Source organism: Acanthochromis polyacanthus, chromosome 2 (assembly GCF_021347895.1).
Source record: "Acanthochromis polyacanthus isolate Apoly-LR-REF ecotype Palm Island chromosome 2, KAUST_Apoly_ChrSc, whole genome shotgun sequence".
Classification (NCBI taxonomy): domain Eukaryota; kingdom Metazoa; phylum Chordata; class Actinopteri; family Pomacentridae; genus Acanthochromis; species Acanthochromis polyacanthus.
Window position 1 is genome coordinate 19,351,379 of NC_067114.1, and position 17,668 is coordinate 19,369,046.

General features: G+C 41.4%; 1 protein-coding gene across 2 annotated transcripts in view; it reads right to left on the reverse strand.

Moving 5' to 3' along the window:
* Positions 1 to 106: 106 nt before the first annotated feature.
* myo5aa (myosin VAa) overlaps positions 107 to 17,668 on the reverse strand; it is a 60,813-nt gene continuing 43,251 nt past the window's right edge. The window contains exons 23-40 of one of the 2 annotated variants that reach the window (XM_022199542.2): positions 15,750 to 15,843; positions 15,520 to 15,668; positions 15,168 to 15,281; positions 14,825 to 14,959; positions 14,564 to 14,620; positions 14,191 to 14,418; positions 12,051 to 12,148; positions 8,577 to 8,775; positions 7,500 to 7,565; positions 6,825 to 6,918; positions 6,588 to 6,737; positions 6,168 to 6,322; positions 5,767 to 5,856; positions 5,136 to 5,286; positions 4,743 to 5,025; positions 4,485 to 4,659; positions 4,271 to 4,351; positions 107 to 3,630 (exon numbers count right to left, since the gene is read on the reverse strand). In XM_022199542.2, coding sequence (XP_022055234.1) covers positions 3,478 to 3,630; positions 4,271 to 4,351; positions 4,485 to 4,659; positions 4,743 to 5,025; positions 5,136 to 5,286; positions 5,767 to 5,856; positions 6,168 to 6,322; positions 6,588 to 6,737; positions 6,825 to 6,918; positions 7,500 to 7,565; positions 8,577 to 8,775; positions 12,051 to 12,148; positions 14,191 to 14,418; positions 14,564 to 14,620; positions 14,825 to 14,959; positions 15,168 to 15,281; positions 15,520 to 15,668; positions 15,750 to 15,843 — 2,472 coding nt within the window. In that variant the 3' untranslated portion in view covers positions 107 to 3,477. The remainder of the gene's footprint in view (positions 3,631 to 4,270; positions 4,352 to 4,484; positions 4,660 to 4,742; positions 5,026 to 5,135; positions 5,287 to 5,766; positions 5,857 to 6,167; positions 6,323 to 6,587; positions 6,738 to 6,824; positions 6,919 to 7,499; positions 7,566 to 8,576; positions 8,776 to 12,050; positions 12,149 to 14,190; positions 14,419 to 14,563; positions 14,621 to 14,824; positions 14,960 to 15,167; positions 15,282 to 15,519; positions 15,669 to 15,749; positions 15,844 to 17,668) is intronic. The other variant, XM_022199544.2, reaches the window with a different exon arrangement.

Sequence of the window (17,668 nt, forward strand, 5' to 3'; positions counted from 1 at the left end):
CTTAACAGATGATTTGAGCATTTCCATTGTGTTACATGAGAAAAAAATCTAATTCCAAGACTTGCAGCTAAGAGACAACACAAAAGATCTCCTGCTGACCATCCAACAGTGTTGAATTCTTTTATTTTACTTTTACAGATTTGACAATTTTATTCCAAGTTTCTTAACGGTGAACACATTCACTAAGCACAGCTACCAGAAACTACAAACAGTCCAGTTTGTCAAATGTACACATGGGTTCAGAGAGGAAACATTTGGTACCGGCTTCAGCATGTTCACACCAGTAGCAAGAACAGCCGGGGGCGATGATACGTCTTCTGTTTATAACTAGCTTTAAAACAGCACAATTAATGCTAGTGCTCATAAGAACAATGGTCATTTATAATGTCTACGTCGTATCATACAACCAACTCTCTCCTAAATGTAAAAACGCGGAGTGAAGGAATGGCGTTTTCTCCTGTTTGAGAGCCAAAGAGAAGCCCAGGGGAACAAGACGCTGCAGCAGCTCTGCTCAAAAAAAAACAAATGAACCAATGAATAGAGCATTATTCACATCTGAAACTACAGTCCACCGAGTCTGAGCTGCATCTGTGAAACTCACAAGTACCTGTGGCTTGTATTAATTCATAGCATTAAGAAAACAGCAGGCAGGGAATGTGCAAGAGGAAGATTAACGGGGCCACGCTTGTGTAAAAAAAAAAAGTGTTAGAAATAAAACTAAGTGTGAAATATTTCCTTTTACAGTCCATAACCATCTATTACTGATCAGACTTCCTACTGCTGAGCTGAAAAAGTGCATTCTGGCTGACAGATAAACAGCGCAACCCATCCAGAGACACCAACTGTTGGACAAAAGGACACATCGTCAAAATAAAAACGATCACATATAAACAATTCATATTCATCTTACAGTGGAAACAAAAAAAATAAAATACTGCACGAACAGAACAGAACAATGCCACAACGCTGATAATGTGTAAATCATTCAGATAGCAAGAAATTCAGATAAGGCTTCGTCTACAATGTGCAGCTAAAATCATGATACACTTCATTAACATTTGGAAACATTCATAAGCTTGATTAATTCCTTCCATCTTTCTTGGTACAACTAGCAGATCGGTTTTCTTCACACACATTCCTCTACCTACACATCCAAACAACGTAACAAAAGGCCGGCTGATAAAATGTGGTCCCGATCAGAGGAGGTGGGTTACTTTTAAAGACAAGCAACACAAAACAGCTTCACAACTTCTCTTTACTCCACTTAAAACATGTCAGAATGGCATTTAATGGGATACTTCACCTTGATAAATTAATATCCTTTCTGTGCATGTAGTGTGGACCTGATATCTCCCTGCTTTGTGACACTGTCCACAGATCTCCATGTTTAAAGGAGAAAATACTGCATCAAAGTGAAATATCTTTTGGAAAAGGTAAGGTCAGTGGGCAAAATAAGGTTCAGGACAAGAGGCAAACGTGGTCGACTGTTAATACTAATGGCACAAAGGGAAGTAAGTGCTAAACAGGAGGCAGCAATGGATGTTAATGCAGACAAAGGGCTCTTTGTCACAACATGGGCAGAATACCTGACGCTCATCCAGCAGCTCTCAACTGCACTGTGGCTTCTCCATGAAATAAAAGAAAACATGCAGGTTAATTTCTGTAACTGGTAATGCTGGTAAAGCCAAGCCCATGCAGGTTAGATGAAGACAGCAGCAGGGCATGCTCTGCGGTTTATACAACGCCGTCTCTGAAATGAAGGACCAAATATTATGTCTGGATATCTAAACCGAAACAACCAGGACAAAAACTACCTTCTAACCCTCAACCTAACCCCAACAGTGCAATTGAGAGGTGGAAAAAGTGCAACATCATTTTTTTGGTAATAAAAGCCCATGTTGTGCTTTCATGGCCACTAAACCGGAAGGCATAAGGTGGAGGTGTGACAGGAATCGACCCACGGAGCTGCGTTAGTGTTGATGTGCGACGACAGCAGAGAAAAAAAACGCAGTAAAGCTGAATAAACTTGAGGCAGACTCTGCTAAACCAACTTCACAAAAGCATCTCCTGTTCACTCTGCTCAACAATACATGGCTTTATGATATACATAAGATAATGACAATACTGAAATAAATAATCACACAATGATAATAGTAAAAACATTTTTTGGGGCTCTGACTAAAGCCATGACCCGAAGAAGACAATGAGGGAAAAAAAAAAGAAGCAGTAAGCAAAGTGTAACGTTGTGTGTGTCAGTGTTAGCACTGCAGTGTTCATGTATGAGTAAACCTCTCTGTGTCGTGTTTGCTGCGACGCTCGGCTCTGGTCACAGCTGTAAACGGTAGAAATCGGAGCAGGTTCAACCCTCGGCAGGGCTTAAACCTCCTACTTTCTCTCCTCAAATCTGATCTACACATCTACCAGAAATGGAGGCTGAAGACAACAAAGCGACATCTCTAAGTTTAAGACCTAACAAATGATCCGTGCCGGCACTCGTTAAACTACACTACATAATTTACCTGACAAACAGCCTACAATGCAACTAAAACTGACTTTACAGAGCTGTTCATGATGGGACATGGAGGCCCCCCCATCCTTCACTCATTTTCTGCAATGAGAAAGCTTCTAATCTTAAAAAGGGAGGGCGCAAGTAAGTGCAATAAATAAAATACAGGATATATACTATTCGTATTTATATATATTTATTTATGTATAAATAATATAGTACAGATGACTTTCCGTCTTGGCTCGACTGTATTCGGAGATAAAATGAAACTGTCACCTTGACATAGGGTGGAGAGAGAGCTAACCTTTACACATTAACACTCAACTGTCTCAGTACTCACCCAACATATCAAGGCAGACTACTCCTAGCTGTGAGGCTCTCGGCGCCTCCTGTTGCTCTCTCGTATCGATGCAAACATTCTCAGCGGAGAATGAGACGTTAACAACGACAACAACTACCTTAACCATTAAACACAGAGGAGGGATGCGAGGGGTGTCGATGAAGAGCACGTACTGGAGGCATTGATCTGGTCCTGTGGCTTCTCTAAGAGCAGGCGTTTATACAAGCAGTGGACGGATGCTGGCGATGGAAGGACAGATTTAACTGTGGCTCGCTGTGTGTGTCTGTGCGTTTTTGAAAGAGAGAAGGTGCACGCGAGTGTAGTCGTGCATGTGGACGCTGGGAAGATGAAAGTACTGTACAGATGTGAAGTTCAACGAGTGTGTAGTTTTGGCATGTGTGTCCAAATTCAGACCAGAGACTCTGGAGAACATTTGTAATTCTTTCTTCTTTTTATGGGATATGATTGTTCGAATAGTTCAAATACAAACATCTACTTTTGGAGTGTATGCGACCCTCAGAATTTTTTATTTTTTTTATTTGGGCCAGTGGGGGTCATGTGATTTGCATTTCCGACTGTGGCCACCAAGACAAAATGCCTGCAGGGCTCAGATCGGTCCAGTGGGTTCGGGTTAGACGCGGGTGAGGAACGCCAGGTTGAGTGAGCCGGGAATCTGGATGGTTTCCAGGGCGAGAGAGGAAGGGTTAAACGGAAAGGTGACCGGATATATCATCTTCGTGTCCATCAACAACTGGGGACTCTCACAACGGTCTCGTAGGCGAGTCTGTGTGGAGATAAAAATAAGGATTGGAAATAGTTCATATGCAAAAAAAAACAAAAACACAACAAAAAAAAAACATTTGAAAACCTAAAAAAAAACAACATATTTGTTCAAGGACTGTACTAGAGTCATACTGCAGCTTGATATCTTCCCACTAGCCAAGAAACCTTTTTTTTAAAAAATAAAATTCTTTTAAGATGCCCAGGTGCACGATTTTCAGATTCAATGTCAATGGGAAAGCTTTTATTGTAAATAAATGATAAATTGTTCGTGGAAGCTGGTGGATTTAGGCCACTTAATCTGTGTCTGTGGTTCAGATGTGTGGGGATTGAAGGTGACTGAAGAGCATAAGCAGAAAAAATAAGACAAGAAAAGTAAGTAATCTTACACACATTAAGTAAATGGTACACAAAGATCTTCTTTACTTGAGTGAGCATCAAACCTGCATTTACTATCATAACAGTTAATTTGCGTCACTGTAGTAACAGAAGGTTGAAGTTATTAAAGGGGAATAATTATAATAAGAACAAGTTTGTTTTACTGTTTGGAAGCTGTCATTCAGGATCATTTGAGTCTTCAATGTTCCTACTGCAAATGCAGAAGAAACACATATTGATCTGATGAACCTAAATAAATAACTTACCTGTATAGTTCGAATGAATGCAACCGACACTCGTTCCTCAAACTCGTTGACCGGAGTGTAAAGGTTCAGGACCTTTACGATCTAAAAGAGATGCACCCAAAGGTTAGAAATGATGCAAAAAAAATTAAAATATACAGCGCATTTGCTGGGTTTTAAAGAAAAATCTGGTCTGGTTTATTTGCATGCAGGGTAGTTTACAGACAGCAGTGTTTACCTGAGCAGTGGTGAGGGCCAGGCACATGGAGCAGATGGCCTCTGCATCCTCGTCAGTCTTCTTCTTCACCTGCAGCAGCTGAGCGGCCTGAATCAGAGGCTCCAGTGTCTCTTTGGCTCCACAAGTCATCAGACCTTTGTCTCTGAGCCACTCCTCCAGCTGGCTCACATTGTACCTGCAGACCAACAAGCGTCATGAGTTTAGTGGACACAAGGAAAAAAAAACAAAAAAAAACATAATACACATTCCAGCTCCTACCTGATCTGCATGCCTTTGCTCCAGGAGCACATGTCTTTACGTAGCAGCAGGTTGTTGAGGGTCACGGCTCCGATGATGTAGAACTGCTGCTTCACCACCTGCTTGATGAGCTCGGGGTCGGTGCCGTGTTGGCACATGGTGGAGTGGAAGGCGCTGAGCTGCCGCAGGATGGAGTCCAGGGTGTAGGTGCCCTCATCGGCGATGCTGGACGTCCTCTTACGCAGACCTGTGGGCTTCACCCCCGACACACCTTGGATGGTTTCATGCTCCAACATGCCAGATACTGCAGGGAACACACATACACTTAGTCACTATATGAAGAACGTTTTTGTCTGTACACAGTAAGAGCAGGGCTTAATATCAACAGCAGTCTGTATGAGCACACAGACACACCTATCATGGGCTGCAGGATGTTCTCCATGCATTTGATCAGCTGCTGGTAGATCTGGATGGCCAGGTCACTGATCACTTGTCTGTATTCTGCAAGGTCGAAGTTAGACAGACAGTGCTCATTCTGCCTCGACGTGTTGTGCTTCATGAATTGCTGAGAGAAGAAAGATGAAAAATGTGTTAGAAAGGCACAAATTAAAGAATCTATGCATGTCAGTACAACAGAAAATACATATTATATGAAAGCAATTTTCTGTCAACATGTTTAAAATAATTGTACGCCATTTTAAAAAAAAATCCAATATTTTTTTTTCTTCTTTCTATCACCAATAATCCAAAAATGATAATTTTGACAAAGAAAATAAATATTAATACCCTGTTAAAAGTTTGTCTTTTTCTGTTAATCAGTTGGCCAAAATTATTGGCATTGCACTAAGTTCAGTAAAAATCTGAACGGATGACGAAAAACAAGTACATCCTTTTAATTTTCTCTTACTGGTACATAAAAATGCAGATAAACCATGTGAAGTATTTAGATCTGTCTTGTTAAACTGAAGACAAGAATGAATCCAATTTATGATGATTAATGGACAGAGTCAGTTTGTACTATTGTGTAAATGATGTGTTGTCTCACCTCGTCTCCACTGTACTGTTTCAGACAGTGCAGGAAGCGGCAGGTGTTGGCCAGCCAGAAGGATACCGTCTCAAAGTCATCACCTCGTTTCTGAAAGGAAGAAGAAGAATTTAGTTAGGCAAAGCTTTTTTTTTTTAGTTTGCAAGATACTTCACCCCAGCATTAAACATACATAGTATCTGGTCATGCAAAGATCATTTTTAACCATAACACTGACTTCCACCAGGTAGAGAACCACCACTCTGTATTCTCATGTGTATGGATTGTAACCAGAAGTTAAGCGCTCACCCACAAATTCAGTCTCAGATGTCCGAGAACGTGTAACGACCAACTTATATTCAAACCCAAATGACTAGACTCTGACTTACACTGTCCTCCCTTTAGGAATGACATGTACAAACCTTCAGGATCTTTTTAATGCTGTTGATGGTTGATGTTAGCAGAGTGCGGACCTTCTGGTCGTCGTTGACATAGTCGGCATGTCTCAGACACATAAACAGGATGTAGGCTGGCAGACCTGGGATCAGATTTACCGCTACACCACGAGGCTTCAGCTCTGCAGAGAGAGGACCGATTCAATGACAATACTTTTAAACAAACCCTTCAATTTGAAGCGTTACACTTAGTTTCACAGATTTGTTTGTCTAACTCAAATCTTTATTGGCAAAAATCTACACAAAACAAATGGATACCAGGTGATGTGAACCCCCAAAACTTGTAACTTTCACTGTCTCTTCATTAATTCCTCAAAATTTAAGCCCAGAGAAACACTACAAGGTCCAAGGTCCTCCATGTGCTTGCTGCATATCAGTGGCTCTTACCAAGGATAAGATTCTTAACCAGCTTTAGCTCATCCTCCTTCTTGTACTCCAGCATTCCCTGGAAGTCTTTCTCCCTGCGGGGAATGTTGACGGGGTGGATGGGCTCGTCTACCATCTGTCCCGGAGACGTTTGGCCCTCGGTTTGACCGGCTGGGAGACACATGACAGTCAGGTAATGTTCTGCAGCATATATCTATAGATCTAAACGCTGTAGCTGACGGATGACTCCTCTCTTACCTCCCATCTCTCCAATCCTCTTGGAGTAAACCTTCAGCTGCTTCTTGAGCTTGCGGATGGTTCTGTCCTGCTTCTCCAGCTGCTCCATTAGATCCTAAAACAGGACGAGGGATGGTGTGATGGAGAGACACAAATAAAGAGAAAAGGTGAGGGTAAACAGTAAGCCTCATCTGATACAGACTGCTTCACACTGCTGCCCTCCAGTGGTAAAAAGGAGCAATCCAACACTTTGATAAAGTAGTGAATGTTGCACTGACCAGCAGCTCAAACAGAGGAATCAAAGCGCCAGAAGACAAAGAATATAACAAAGCAAACAGATGTTTTTATAGTATAATATCAAGGTAAAGGCTCTGAGGGAAGAACTTAAACATGTCCTACGTTAGTATATCTAGAACTTTTAACCCCTTAACCCTAGTTTTTGGAAAACAGTGTTTTGAAATCAACATTAGTGCTGCTGTGCTGATTGTTTATCAGAGGAAGAAGGTGGCAGGACTTGCTGGCTGTTAGAGAAGATAAAAAGCTTCAGAGGTGCTCCGAGAGTTAGCAGACACTGCTGTGGAGAGTTAAAGCGACACTCGGCTCCGTTTCATTCAGAACACACAACCTCAGTTAGTCGTCACACACATGCAAACACACACACACAAATATGCAGGCAAACACGCTGTCTCTACATACAACCATCCGTCGTAAAATGATGACTCGAGCCTCTCGGGATGCTGTGGGGTCTTCAGCCATGAGTTCCTGTCAGGTGAGACCGTCCACACAGTTGAGCGTGTGTGATAAAGCTCTTTTAGTTTTTCTGTGTAGCTCATGTAGGAATTAAACCACAAACAGCTCAAGTGACAAAACCCACACTTTGAATTGTGCAAATGTAACAAAAGGAAAATAACTACAGATCCAAATTATCTAGTAGCTTTTTTGCAACTAATGTTTTTATTGCCGAAACAATATAACTGCATCCCTTGTTATGAGTGATATAATGGAAAAGTCAATGTTCTGTTGCTTTTTTAATCACTTAAAATGATCATTAAAGTGTGTTTACTGCAGCCAGTGTGGAGTGTAATTCTTGTTTTGAAAACAAAAAAGTGATTTATTAGCTTTTCCCTTAAATCCTGAAATCAGTATTTTTGTATTTTTTTCCCACATGACATCTGAAGGAAGGATTATAATAAACACTCACTGTTCTATATCTGCACAGCTGGAGATGCTCTTCCTGTCAGGACTTGACATATTTTCCTGACAGGAAACATTGTTTTTTCCACACTAGTCAGTTTTTCTATCCCACACATATGCAAATGAGTGCATATAAAAGCAGATAATACTTCATTTGCTAATTTTAAGTATATAGTTTTAGAAAACCTGCAATACAAAAGAAATTTATCTTCATCTTGTAAAGAATAAAATTTTTGGAAAAGCGTCTTTTCTTAACTGTGGGAGAATTTTATATATATGATTAGAATTTCTGTTGAGTTGAACATAAACTGTAGTACCCCTCAAAAGTGATTTGAAATCAGTCCTTAACGTACCTGTATTTTTGCAAATTACTTGACGTTATCAACAGCAAACACTCAACTAATTTCTATTTTGCTGAGTAGTTACCTCAGTTGATGCTTTGTGATGTTTGTACAGGTGTCTCACCATTTCATGCCAGGTGTTTATAATTAAACCTGCAAAGTGTGTGAAGTCTGTGTTGACTAAAGTTGAAGCTACTGTCTTTCCTCAGCCTGGAGGAACGTGTGCGCCGCAGCGTACCAGGTTCTCGTTGGTGAGTCGAGTGATCTCGTGTTGCAGACTGGCTTCGATTCGGGCCTCTGGAGGCAGCTGGAGGTTTTGGGCCAGGAGCTGCTGCTGACGGTTGTTCTCCTCCTTCACATTCTGCAGCTCGCCGCGCAACGCCTCCACCTCGTTGTCGTAAGTTCTCCGCTGAGTTTGCAGCTGCTGCTCCAGTAACCTGAGGAGGAGGGAGAGACCAGAGAGGGGAAGGAGAAGGGATGAGTGTGTGCAAAAGAAGAAACCAGAAACAAGGGAGCAGAAAGTCAGGTGGAGTATGTTGCTGTGAAGAGTGTAGAAAGGGAAATAAAATCTGCATTATAATGTGAGAGAAAAACTGTGAGACTCCCAGTGTAAAGAGAACAACAGAAGTTGTGGTTTCCACCAGAGAGGTAAAGCAGGACAGCAGCAGCATGCTGTGCAGATATGACCAGCAGTCCTGAGTCCAGCCTCTCTGAGCATCCATTCATTTTGCTCAGTCTTTAAGCTCCACTCTTGTCAGATTGATTTGTGAGAGGTCAGGCTCAGAGAGAGCAGGTAAAGCTGACAGGCGTTCAGTTTCCACTTGGCAAATGGTTAACCAACATGCAGCTTTCTTCACATTATGAAAACTACAGGAGCAGCTACTGTACACTACATTAAAGGTGCCCTGTGGAGTGTTCTTGTTTTCTCTCATGTTTATTCATAACGCGCATTGTGAGAATCCCTAAAGCAACGAGGGACTCTCCTTCCTCAAAAAAAAAAAGGAAGCCGTTTTGTCATGTTTTAATCTAGCATTATTTACTTCCATGTTTACAACTTGCACCGTTCTTGCCTGTCTGTGTGTATCACTGCATGACACCTTTGTGAGGACTTTGGATTGTGTTGCATGTTATTGAAAACATGCATACAGAAGAAAAACAAAACAGACATCTCCATACCACAGGTCTCCACAGGGAACCTTTACTTGGCTGTTTATGTTCTCAGAATAGTTAGTTAATTTTGCCACATGTAATTTAAAGGCAAACACGGTCAAGTAAAAGTAGTCGAAGGTTTAAGTTGAGGTACTGAAAGTGAAAGATCTGAGTCAGATATGGTTTGTGAACAGTTCTCAGGAACACAGATTTTTATCACTATATTTAGACAACTAGTACATCAGAAAGTAAGCTGCTGGTGATGAAACCCAATTGATTGGTTTGAAAAGCTAGTCCACCCACAATCACACACATCACTATTTCTGGAAAGGTCTGAAGTAGATATTGATTTTTGTGAAGTTAAACATTTAGTTATTAACAGTATGCTATAAATAAGTCCAACAAGGATAGTGCCAAGATGAAGAAAATATTTCCGGCACTACTATAACTAAAATGGGAAAATTATTAATCTTTGAGAAAGAACTATATATATATTCTTTATTTTTTGTAGTACGCATCCCTGCAAAGAACTGTATTGGGTTTTCGACAAAAAAAAAACCCCAAGACAAAGAAAAACATTTCCTGTGATGGCAAAAATATTCTACTATGCACGTCTGTCCTTTACAGTGAGCCCTGGGGACATATCCAGAAAACATACAGGAGATTTAGAGTAGCGCCCACATGATGGGAGCATCAGACCTAGTTTTAAAATGTGTGTTTTTTGTTTTTGTGGATTAATCAGTAATATTAGCTCTTGGATCTGTAAAAATCTAGAGAACTCTAAAATCACAGCAACCAAACTACAAGCACAAAGATGTGAGAGAAAACTCTGAAAGGCCGATAAGGTGCACAAGAGAGAAATGATGTGGATGAAGAAAAACAGCAGTACACATCCTTTCCCGTGAAAAAATGCAAACATGTCATGCTCAAAAATCACGCTTGTGTTTGAAACACCGTTACACCTGATGGTCTCCTTTAAGCCCTGATTAACCAGCCACAGCTCTCCATCCTCATTCAGCTTATGGAAGTCTGGAGCAGCGGATCTGACCGACAACACAAAAGGAACATGAACAACACAATGACAAAAAGGAAAATGGGGAAGGCTGGGTGGTGGAGAGGAGTGCAGACCAACAGGAACAAGAAGCAGCCCATCATTAACTGGGGTGTGTGCATGTATGTAAAAACAACTGATGATGGACTGACATTGAAGCAATGAAATCTGTAGTGTCACTATTTACTCCACAATTGCACTCGCATATCATGTTTCATTGCACTACTGCCTGTAACAGAGGGAAAATAATGCCTTTTGTACGTGTAGCCTGAAGTACTGCACATTTCCATTAGCTGTGGCTGTTCTAGTGTCACTGAATCAGTTTGTGCATTTACCAAAATCTACTGATTAAACTCTAATAGTGTGTGAACACAGAAGGTCACAAGGAACAAACGAAGCAGAAACGGAGAGAAAAATGCAGTGATGTAAAGCACAACTTTTGTGGAAACTACTGTTAGTGACCTGGTGCATCTACAACACGTGTACCGTATGTAATCATTCAAACACTGTGTGCGCAATGTTTAGAGGCCAATGGAATGAGCACAGCCGACTATAGTGGAAAGGGGATGTAATGACTGGAAAAAAATTATGGAAAACGGGTGTATTTTTGTCAACACACACTTCCTCAAAAGTGTGCTGTGCATTTCTGCTTGAACACAGACAAAGACATGGGTAATTTCATGCAGTACTCATGCCAAACTCATTAAGCTGAAGCAGGAGCGCTTCTACAACTGTATTGGAACTAGTCAGTGTGTGAGCAAGTTGGTGAACAAACTAAAAGTAAAAGTAGTGTCTAACAGCTCAAACATTTTCATGCTTTTATGCCACATAATAGCTGCTGTAACTAGACTATAACTAAGACCAGAGCTGCTGGAGCAACTCTAAACATCTTGTAGCTTTGCTCAGAATAAAACAAAACCTATTATGAGCTACTTTTAGTCAGTTACCATGCAAAATTTAAAATCTTTAAACTTATCTCAAAAGCCACATAAACATTCTTCATGTAATTAAATCCTGGTGACTGAACATCAACACCGTCTGACCTACACTAAAGCTAGTTGTATGTTATTCATCATGCTGTTAGGACAGAAAACATCACACAACGCCTCTCAAGCTTTCATCAGCACTACAAAGTGAAATCAGCTGTGTCAGCTTTGGTAACAGTCTTTTTCAACTCTGTTCAGCGACAGCGTGGCCATGCATGCTCTGTTCCATGATGCATGGGCCACGTCTTATCGGTTACCTCAGCCTACTCAGGAGATCACTGACTTCCAGCGGCTGACGCATGAACCTGGGAGAGCTGACAGGACAGACAGGTGTTCACGAACAAACACACACACACACACACACACACACACACACACACACACAGTGCTCGCACATACACCGTATTCATAGTGGAAGTAAAGTTTGGTGACATGGTAAAGTAGACAAAAGTTGATGGAGCTAGAACTTGGAAAAGAATCCGTACAGACATGGAGATGAAGAGGACGACTGTTGGGAACAAAGTACCTGTTGGTGTCTTTGAGGCCTACGTAAGCTTGCTTGACTTCAGCATCCTTCAGTTTTGAGACATCAGCAGCATACACCGAGGGCTCTGTCATGGTCTCCTAGAAATAAGTGAGAGAAGGAGGAGAAGATATAAGCAGAAGCTATGACAAAAAAACGGGGATAAAAGAATCGCAGTACATTTACAGAGCAACCAAACAGCAACAGCTGCAAGTCGAGCTGAATCATGAATTAATGGAACTAATGTAAATTAGTGATTTTCCCTGTCAACGTCAGTTCAGCTGCAGGCTGTGACTGACACTGCTACAGCGGGATGCCTCTTCTAACTTTTAGTAGACCAGAAGTGCTGAGAGCTGAGGATCAGCTGATGACCAACAAAGGCTAAAGGTCACTTGAGATCAAAGTTTTAAACGCTTTGAACATGTTCAAACAGGAAACGTGACAGCAATGAGACACTTTGGAATGACGACAAGGATCGTTTTTATTAGCGCATGAGACACTGGGAGTCAGAACATCTGTGCAGCTCCGGTTTACCACAGCAAACACACTGTCTAGTTGCTCAGCTACCTAACAGGTGGTAAAACTAATTCAAATAAACTGCTCAGCATTCATTCACATTAATTCAAAGCCACAATTTCCGCTTGCAAAGAGCTTTCATTTTGTGGTCACATCCATCCTCGGGGTCAGAATGTACTGCATGCTGTGTTTACAAAGATGATGCAGAAAATCTCCTTGTAAAATGACCCCTGAGAAAAAAAAAACACTGACATTCAGTGAAAGAGTCCAACAGACAAAGCACAAGACGGAAGAGATCATCAAACCACATCCTAGTGAAGATGGGCTCTGAATATAAAGCCTCTTAGAGGAAGAATTCTAATGTTGTGTTTCCTGTCATTGCTGTTCTTAAGTGCTTTAAACATCTGGATTCCACATTTGACAATTTGGTCCCCTGTTGTGGTTTTGGTGAAAGCTGTTGTCACGTTAAACAGAAATTACACCTTTGAATGTTTCAAACCTGTTTACACATATTTATCACTGAGTTCTTTGCCCTATTTTCCTCAAACTAGGTTAACCATTACTCATGTTCCAGGAGAACAGAAGTTAGCTTGTTGTACTTATTGTGTAGAAGCAGAAAAAGAGCACTGCTGGTGACAGGAGACGATCACAGCATTCTATTCTAGGAAAATTTAAAGTAATGACTCAGTATCAGTACTCAATACCACCGTTTCTTCCTGCATTTTTTTATGCACTGGCACTAAAACATTTTCATTTTGGTAACACAGAGTCAGTGTTAGCACAATGCATACAGCTGTTGTAGAGTTTTACGTTTTTTAAGTGCTACAAATTAATTTACTTTAACATTTCTTCCTAGCAGTAGCTTTTGGAGTAAAACCAGGACAACCAGTGTCATTCTCTTGTTGTCAGTTCACTGAGATGATAAATAAAACTGATTCTTCCAGATCAGCTTTCTTGCCTCAGGATGTTTTAGATGCAGGACAGAGTGAAAAAGTGTCAAATACTCATGCATGATGCAATTTTTCAACTGTACCTTCTCATCCTGTGGGAAAGCGTGAATGGAGGGGAGAAGGTGGAGACAGGAGAGTTAGACAGTGAAGGCTGGGACAGTGAAAGCATTCACAACATACACTGAACAATGACCTGACTGTGTTTTAACCTCAAAATGTGCAACTAAGAAAATGTGGAGTTCTGAAGCGAGTTAGCTAATGTTTTAATGAGCGTTTTTCTTTCGTATTCAAATAAATGAAAGTTAGAGATAAGCCTCGGATTTTTGGGGTTTCCTAGACGAACACTTCTGAAAAATAATAGTGGAACTCCGAGATCTGAATCTCTAGCAACATGTGTGTCTGGAGGCCAGAAGAGATTTCTGACAGATTTCTTTGTTACTTTTTTGGGAGAGCTTGGTAACAAACAGACAGAAGCAGACAGGGTGAAAACACATAAATGTAAGAAGGTGGATGCAAGCAGGCAGGGTATCATCCACCTAAACCTAGCCTCACAGTTGCAAAACAACAATGACATCAAGTGACCAACGAGCCTAAAGGTTCAATTATGTGCAGATAACATGCTGAATACTAAACCACGTTGTGTCTTTCTCTGTTTGGGCACTGATAAGACGACCTACCTTGTGGTGCATGGCCTCCTTCTGGCTGACCAGCTGGGAACGCAGGATCAGCACCTCCTCCTTGCGGACCTCCAGCTCCTCACAGGAGGCATTAAGCTGGTCTAGGAGGACCTTGTAGGCTGGCGAGCCTGGGGCCCCGGCACCTGTAGCTGCATTACCCAGCAGACTTTGCCTCATTTCTGCCAGATCATGTTTCAGCTTCTTGTTCTCCGACTCCAGCTCCTGACGCTGAAAGGGTTCAGTGTCGTAGGGTTACAGTTATAACAACAACAGAAAAATGAAGCTTTCTAAGGCAAATCCATGAAGTTACTGCAATAAAATTAGCCATTCTCTCACTTTATTAGTGCCACTGCATTTTTACTTCTTGGCTTACCTTCAGAGATTCATACTCCAGCTCTGCTCCACGAGCCTTTTTAAACTCTTCATCATCCTTAAAGACAAAGGAAAACATGGTGATGACCAGAAGAGCTTTAATCGAAATACAGCTTTCTACTGACTAAAGAAGTACATTATGGTATCAGAAGCTTTTCATTGGGTACCAACCTAACATTATTTCACAATCCTTTTCAAAAGTTAACATGTTATATAATGTCCTGTAGTTTATTAATAAAGTGATGTATTTCAGTGACAGTACCCTGGCTCTAGCCCGCTGGAACTGCTCCTCTTTGTTTTCTAGTTCGTTGCGAAGCGACTGCTTTTCTTGTTCTAGTTCCGTAAGACGTTTCTGTAGCTTGAGAGTCAGAGAAGTGTCTATCCCTCGTGTTACATCCTGTATGAAAAAGAAATAAGACAGTAAATGTAAAGCCTTTAAATGCTTTGTTTAAAAGAAAAGCTGATATACAACAACAAGGAACAGTTAAAAATCTGTTTCCAATTCATGTTTTCTTTTTCATACTGCAGTCAGAACAGTGTTCAATTTTAACTTTAATAATTTTGGTCTTGTTAAGTATGAAAATGTTTAATGCCAATTTTCTTACTTCGCGGGCACGGGAACCGTCTTCCAATTCGGCGTACTCTGAGTTGTAGGTGTACTCTGATTCGTTGCTGCTGTGTGTGGAATCTGTTCTCCTGTGGCCAGGCTTGGACACGTTCTGCAAATAGAGAAAATCTGCCTTTTAATTTTAAAAATGACTGATTCAAGCGCTCTGCTGTGTCTACAGGCTCAGAGTGCGGTTAACTAATGAACACCACCAGCCATTTGCTTTCTGGTGTGGCAGCAATGCAAGTCTTACATCAAGGAAAACACAGACTCTTGTCTCACTGTTTTTGGAAGTTAAAAAAGGGTGTCAAAGGAAAGCATATAAATGGTGTCAGTGCATGTGTTCGTACCGAAGAAAGAGCCATTTCTTCTTTCAGGTCGTCGTATTTCTCCTCGAGGCGAAGGTGTTCTGTCAAGAGATTCTGGTAGCGAGAGCGTTCCTCGTTCAGATCCGTCTCGAGCTGCTGAGTCTCCTGTACTATCGCACGAGCCATTTTCTCTGATGGGACAAAATGTTATGTGTTTCAGGACAACGAAGTACAGCTGCTGCAGGACATAATTTACATGTAAGTGAGCTTACCTGTCATCTGCTGACTCTGTTCCTGAATCGACCTGTTCAAGTCGTCCTTCTCTTTCTTCAGCAACCCATTCTGATCCTTCAGCTCTGAGACCATCTAAATAAACACAAAAACAATCCTCAAGTCACATCTTGTTTAAGGCAGGTGACTGTCAGCATCTGAACTGATGGAGCTTAAATCCATTCTACAGAGCTACATCTGTGACATTTGTTTTGCACATCTAACTGTAACTGCAAAGTTCAGGAAAAACTAGAATATTTGAAGTAAGCGAATCACACTACTGCAGGTTTGTCCTCTGACCTCAATGTGGAGAAAGAAATGCAGCAACAACAAAGTTCAAATGAACCACTGAAAGGAGAACTCCTCTACAGATTTAAATAGGTGAAGCAGTCATTAAGTACAGGGGAACAAAAAAGCTCATGTTTTGAGACATTCTTTTTTGATGCTTCATCTATTTGTGGAAGTCCTCTCAATCTTAAAGTCTGCAGGCACTGATAAAACAAGGGCAGGCAATGAAGTGGAACGACAAACGAAAACAAACTAGTCAAAACACAGAGCTCATACACAGCTGCTACCTCACTAACACTACTCTCCTGTGCTCACCTGCCCTGGGGCAACACTGCCCTCTGAGCCCACCATGCACCCAATTTTCCCTGGTTCGCTCGGGCCCCTAAATTATGGGAAAAAACTGTTTTCCTCTGATGCCAATATCCACAGTCAGGCAAAAGATATTTATTTTGTGTGATATATACAGTGCCTTGTGAAAGTATTCGGCCCCCTTGAACTTTTCAACCTTTCGCCACATTTCAGGCTTCAAACATAAAGATATAAAATTTTAATTTTTTGTCAAGAATCAACAACAAGTGGGACACAATCGCGAAGTGGAACGAAATTTATTGGATATTTTAAACTTTTTTAACAAATAAAAACCTGAAAAGTGGGGCGTGCAATATTATTCGGCCCCCTTGCATTAATACTTTGTAGCGCCACCTTTTGGTGCAATTACAGCTGCAAGTCACTTGGGGTATGTCTCTATCAGTTTTGCACATGGAGAGACTGAAATTCTTGCCCATTCTTCCTTGCAAAACAGCTCGAGCTCAGTGAGGTTGGATGGAGAGCGTTTGTGAACAGCAGTCTTCAGCTCTGCCCACAGATTCTCGATTGGATTCAGGTCTGGACTTTGACTTGGCCATTCTAACACCTGGATACGTTTATTTGTGAACCATTCCATTGTAGATTTGGCTTTATGTTTTGGATCATTGTCCTGTTGGAAGATAAATCTCCGTCCCAGTCTCAGGTCTTTTGCAGACTCCAACAGGTTTTCTTCCAGAATGGTCCTGTATTTGGCTCCATTCATCTTCCCATCAATTTTAACCATCTTCCCTGTCCCTGCTGAAGAAAAGCAGGCCCAAACCATGAGGCTGCCACCACCATGTTTGACAGTGGGGATGGTGTGTTCAGGGTGATGAGCTGTGTTGCTTTTACGCCAAACATATCGTTTTGCATTGTGGCCAAAACATTCAATTTTGGTTTCATCTGACCAGAGCACCTTCTTCCACATGTTTGGTGTGTCTCCCAGGTGGCTTATGGCAAACTTCAAACGAGACTTTTTATGGATATCTTTGAGAAATGGCTTTCTTCTTGCCACTCTTCCATAAAGGCCAGATTTGTGCAGTGTACGACTGATTGTTGTCCTATGGACAGACTCTCCCACTTCAGCTGTAGATCTCTGCAGTTCATTCAGAGTGATCATGGGCCTCTTGGCTGCATCTCTGATCAGTCTTCTCCTTGTTCGAGGTGAAAGTTTAGAGGGACGGCCGGGTCTTGGTAGATTTGCAGTGGCCTGATACTCCTTCCATTTCAATATGATTGCTTGCACAGTGCTCCTTGAGATGTTTAAAGCTTGGGAAATCTTTTTGTA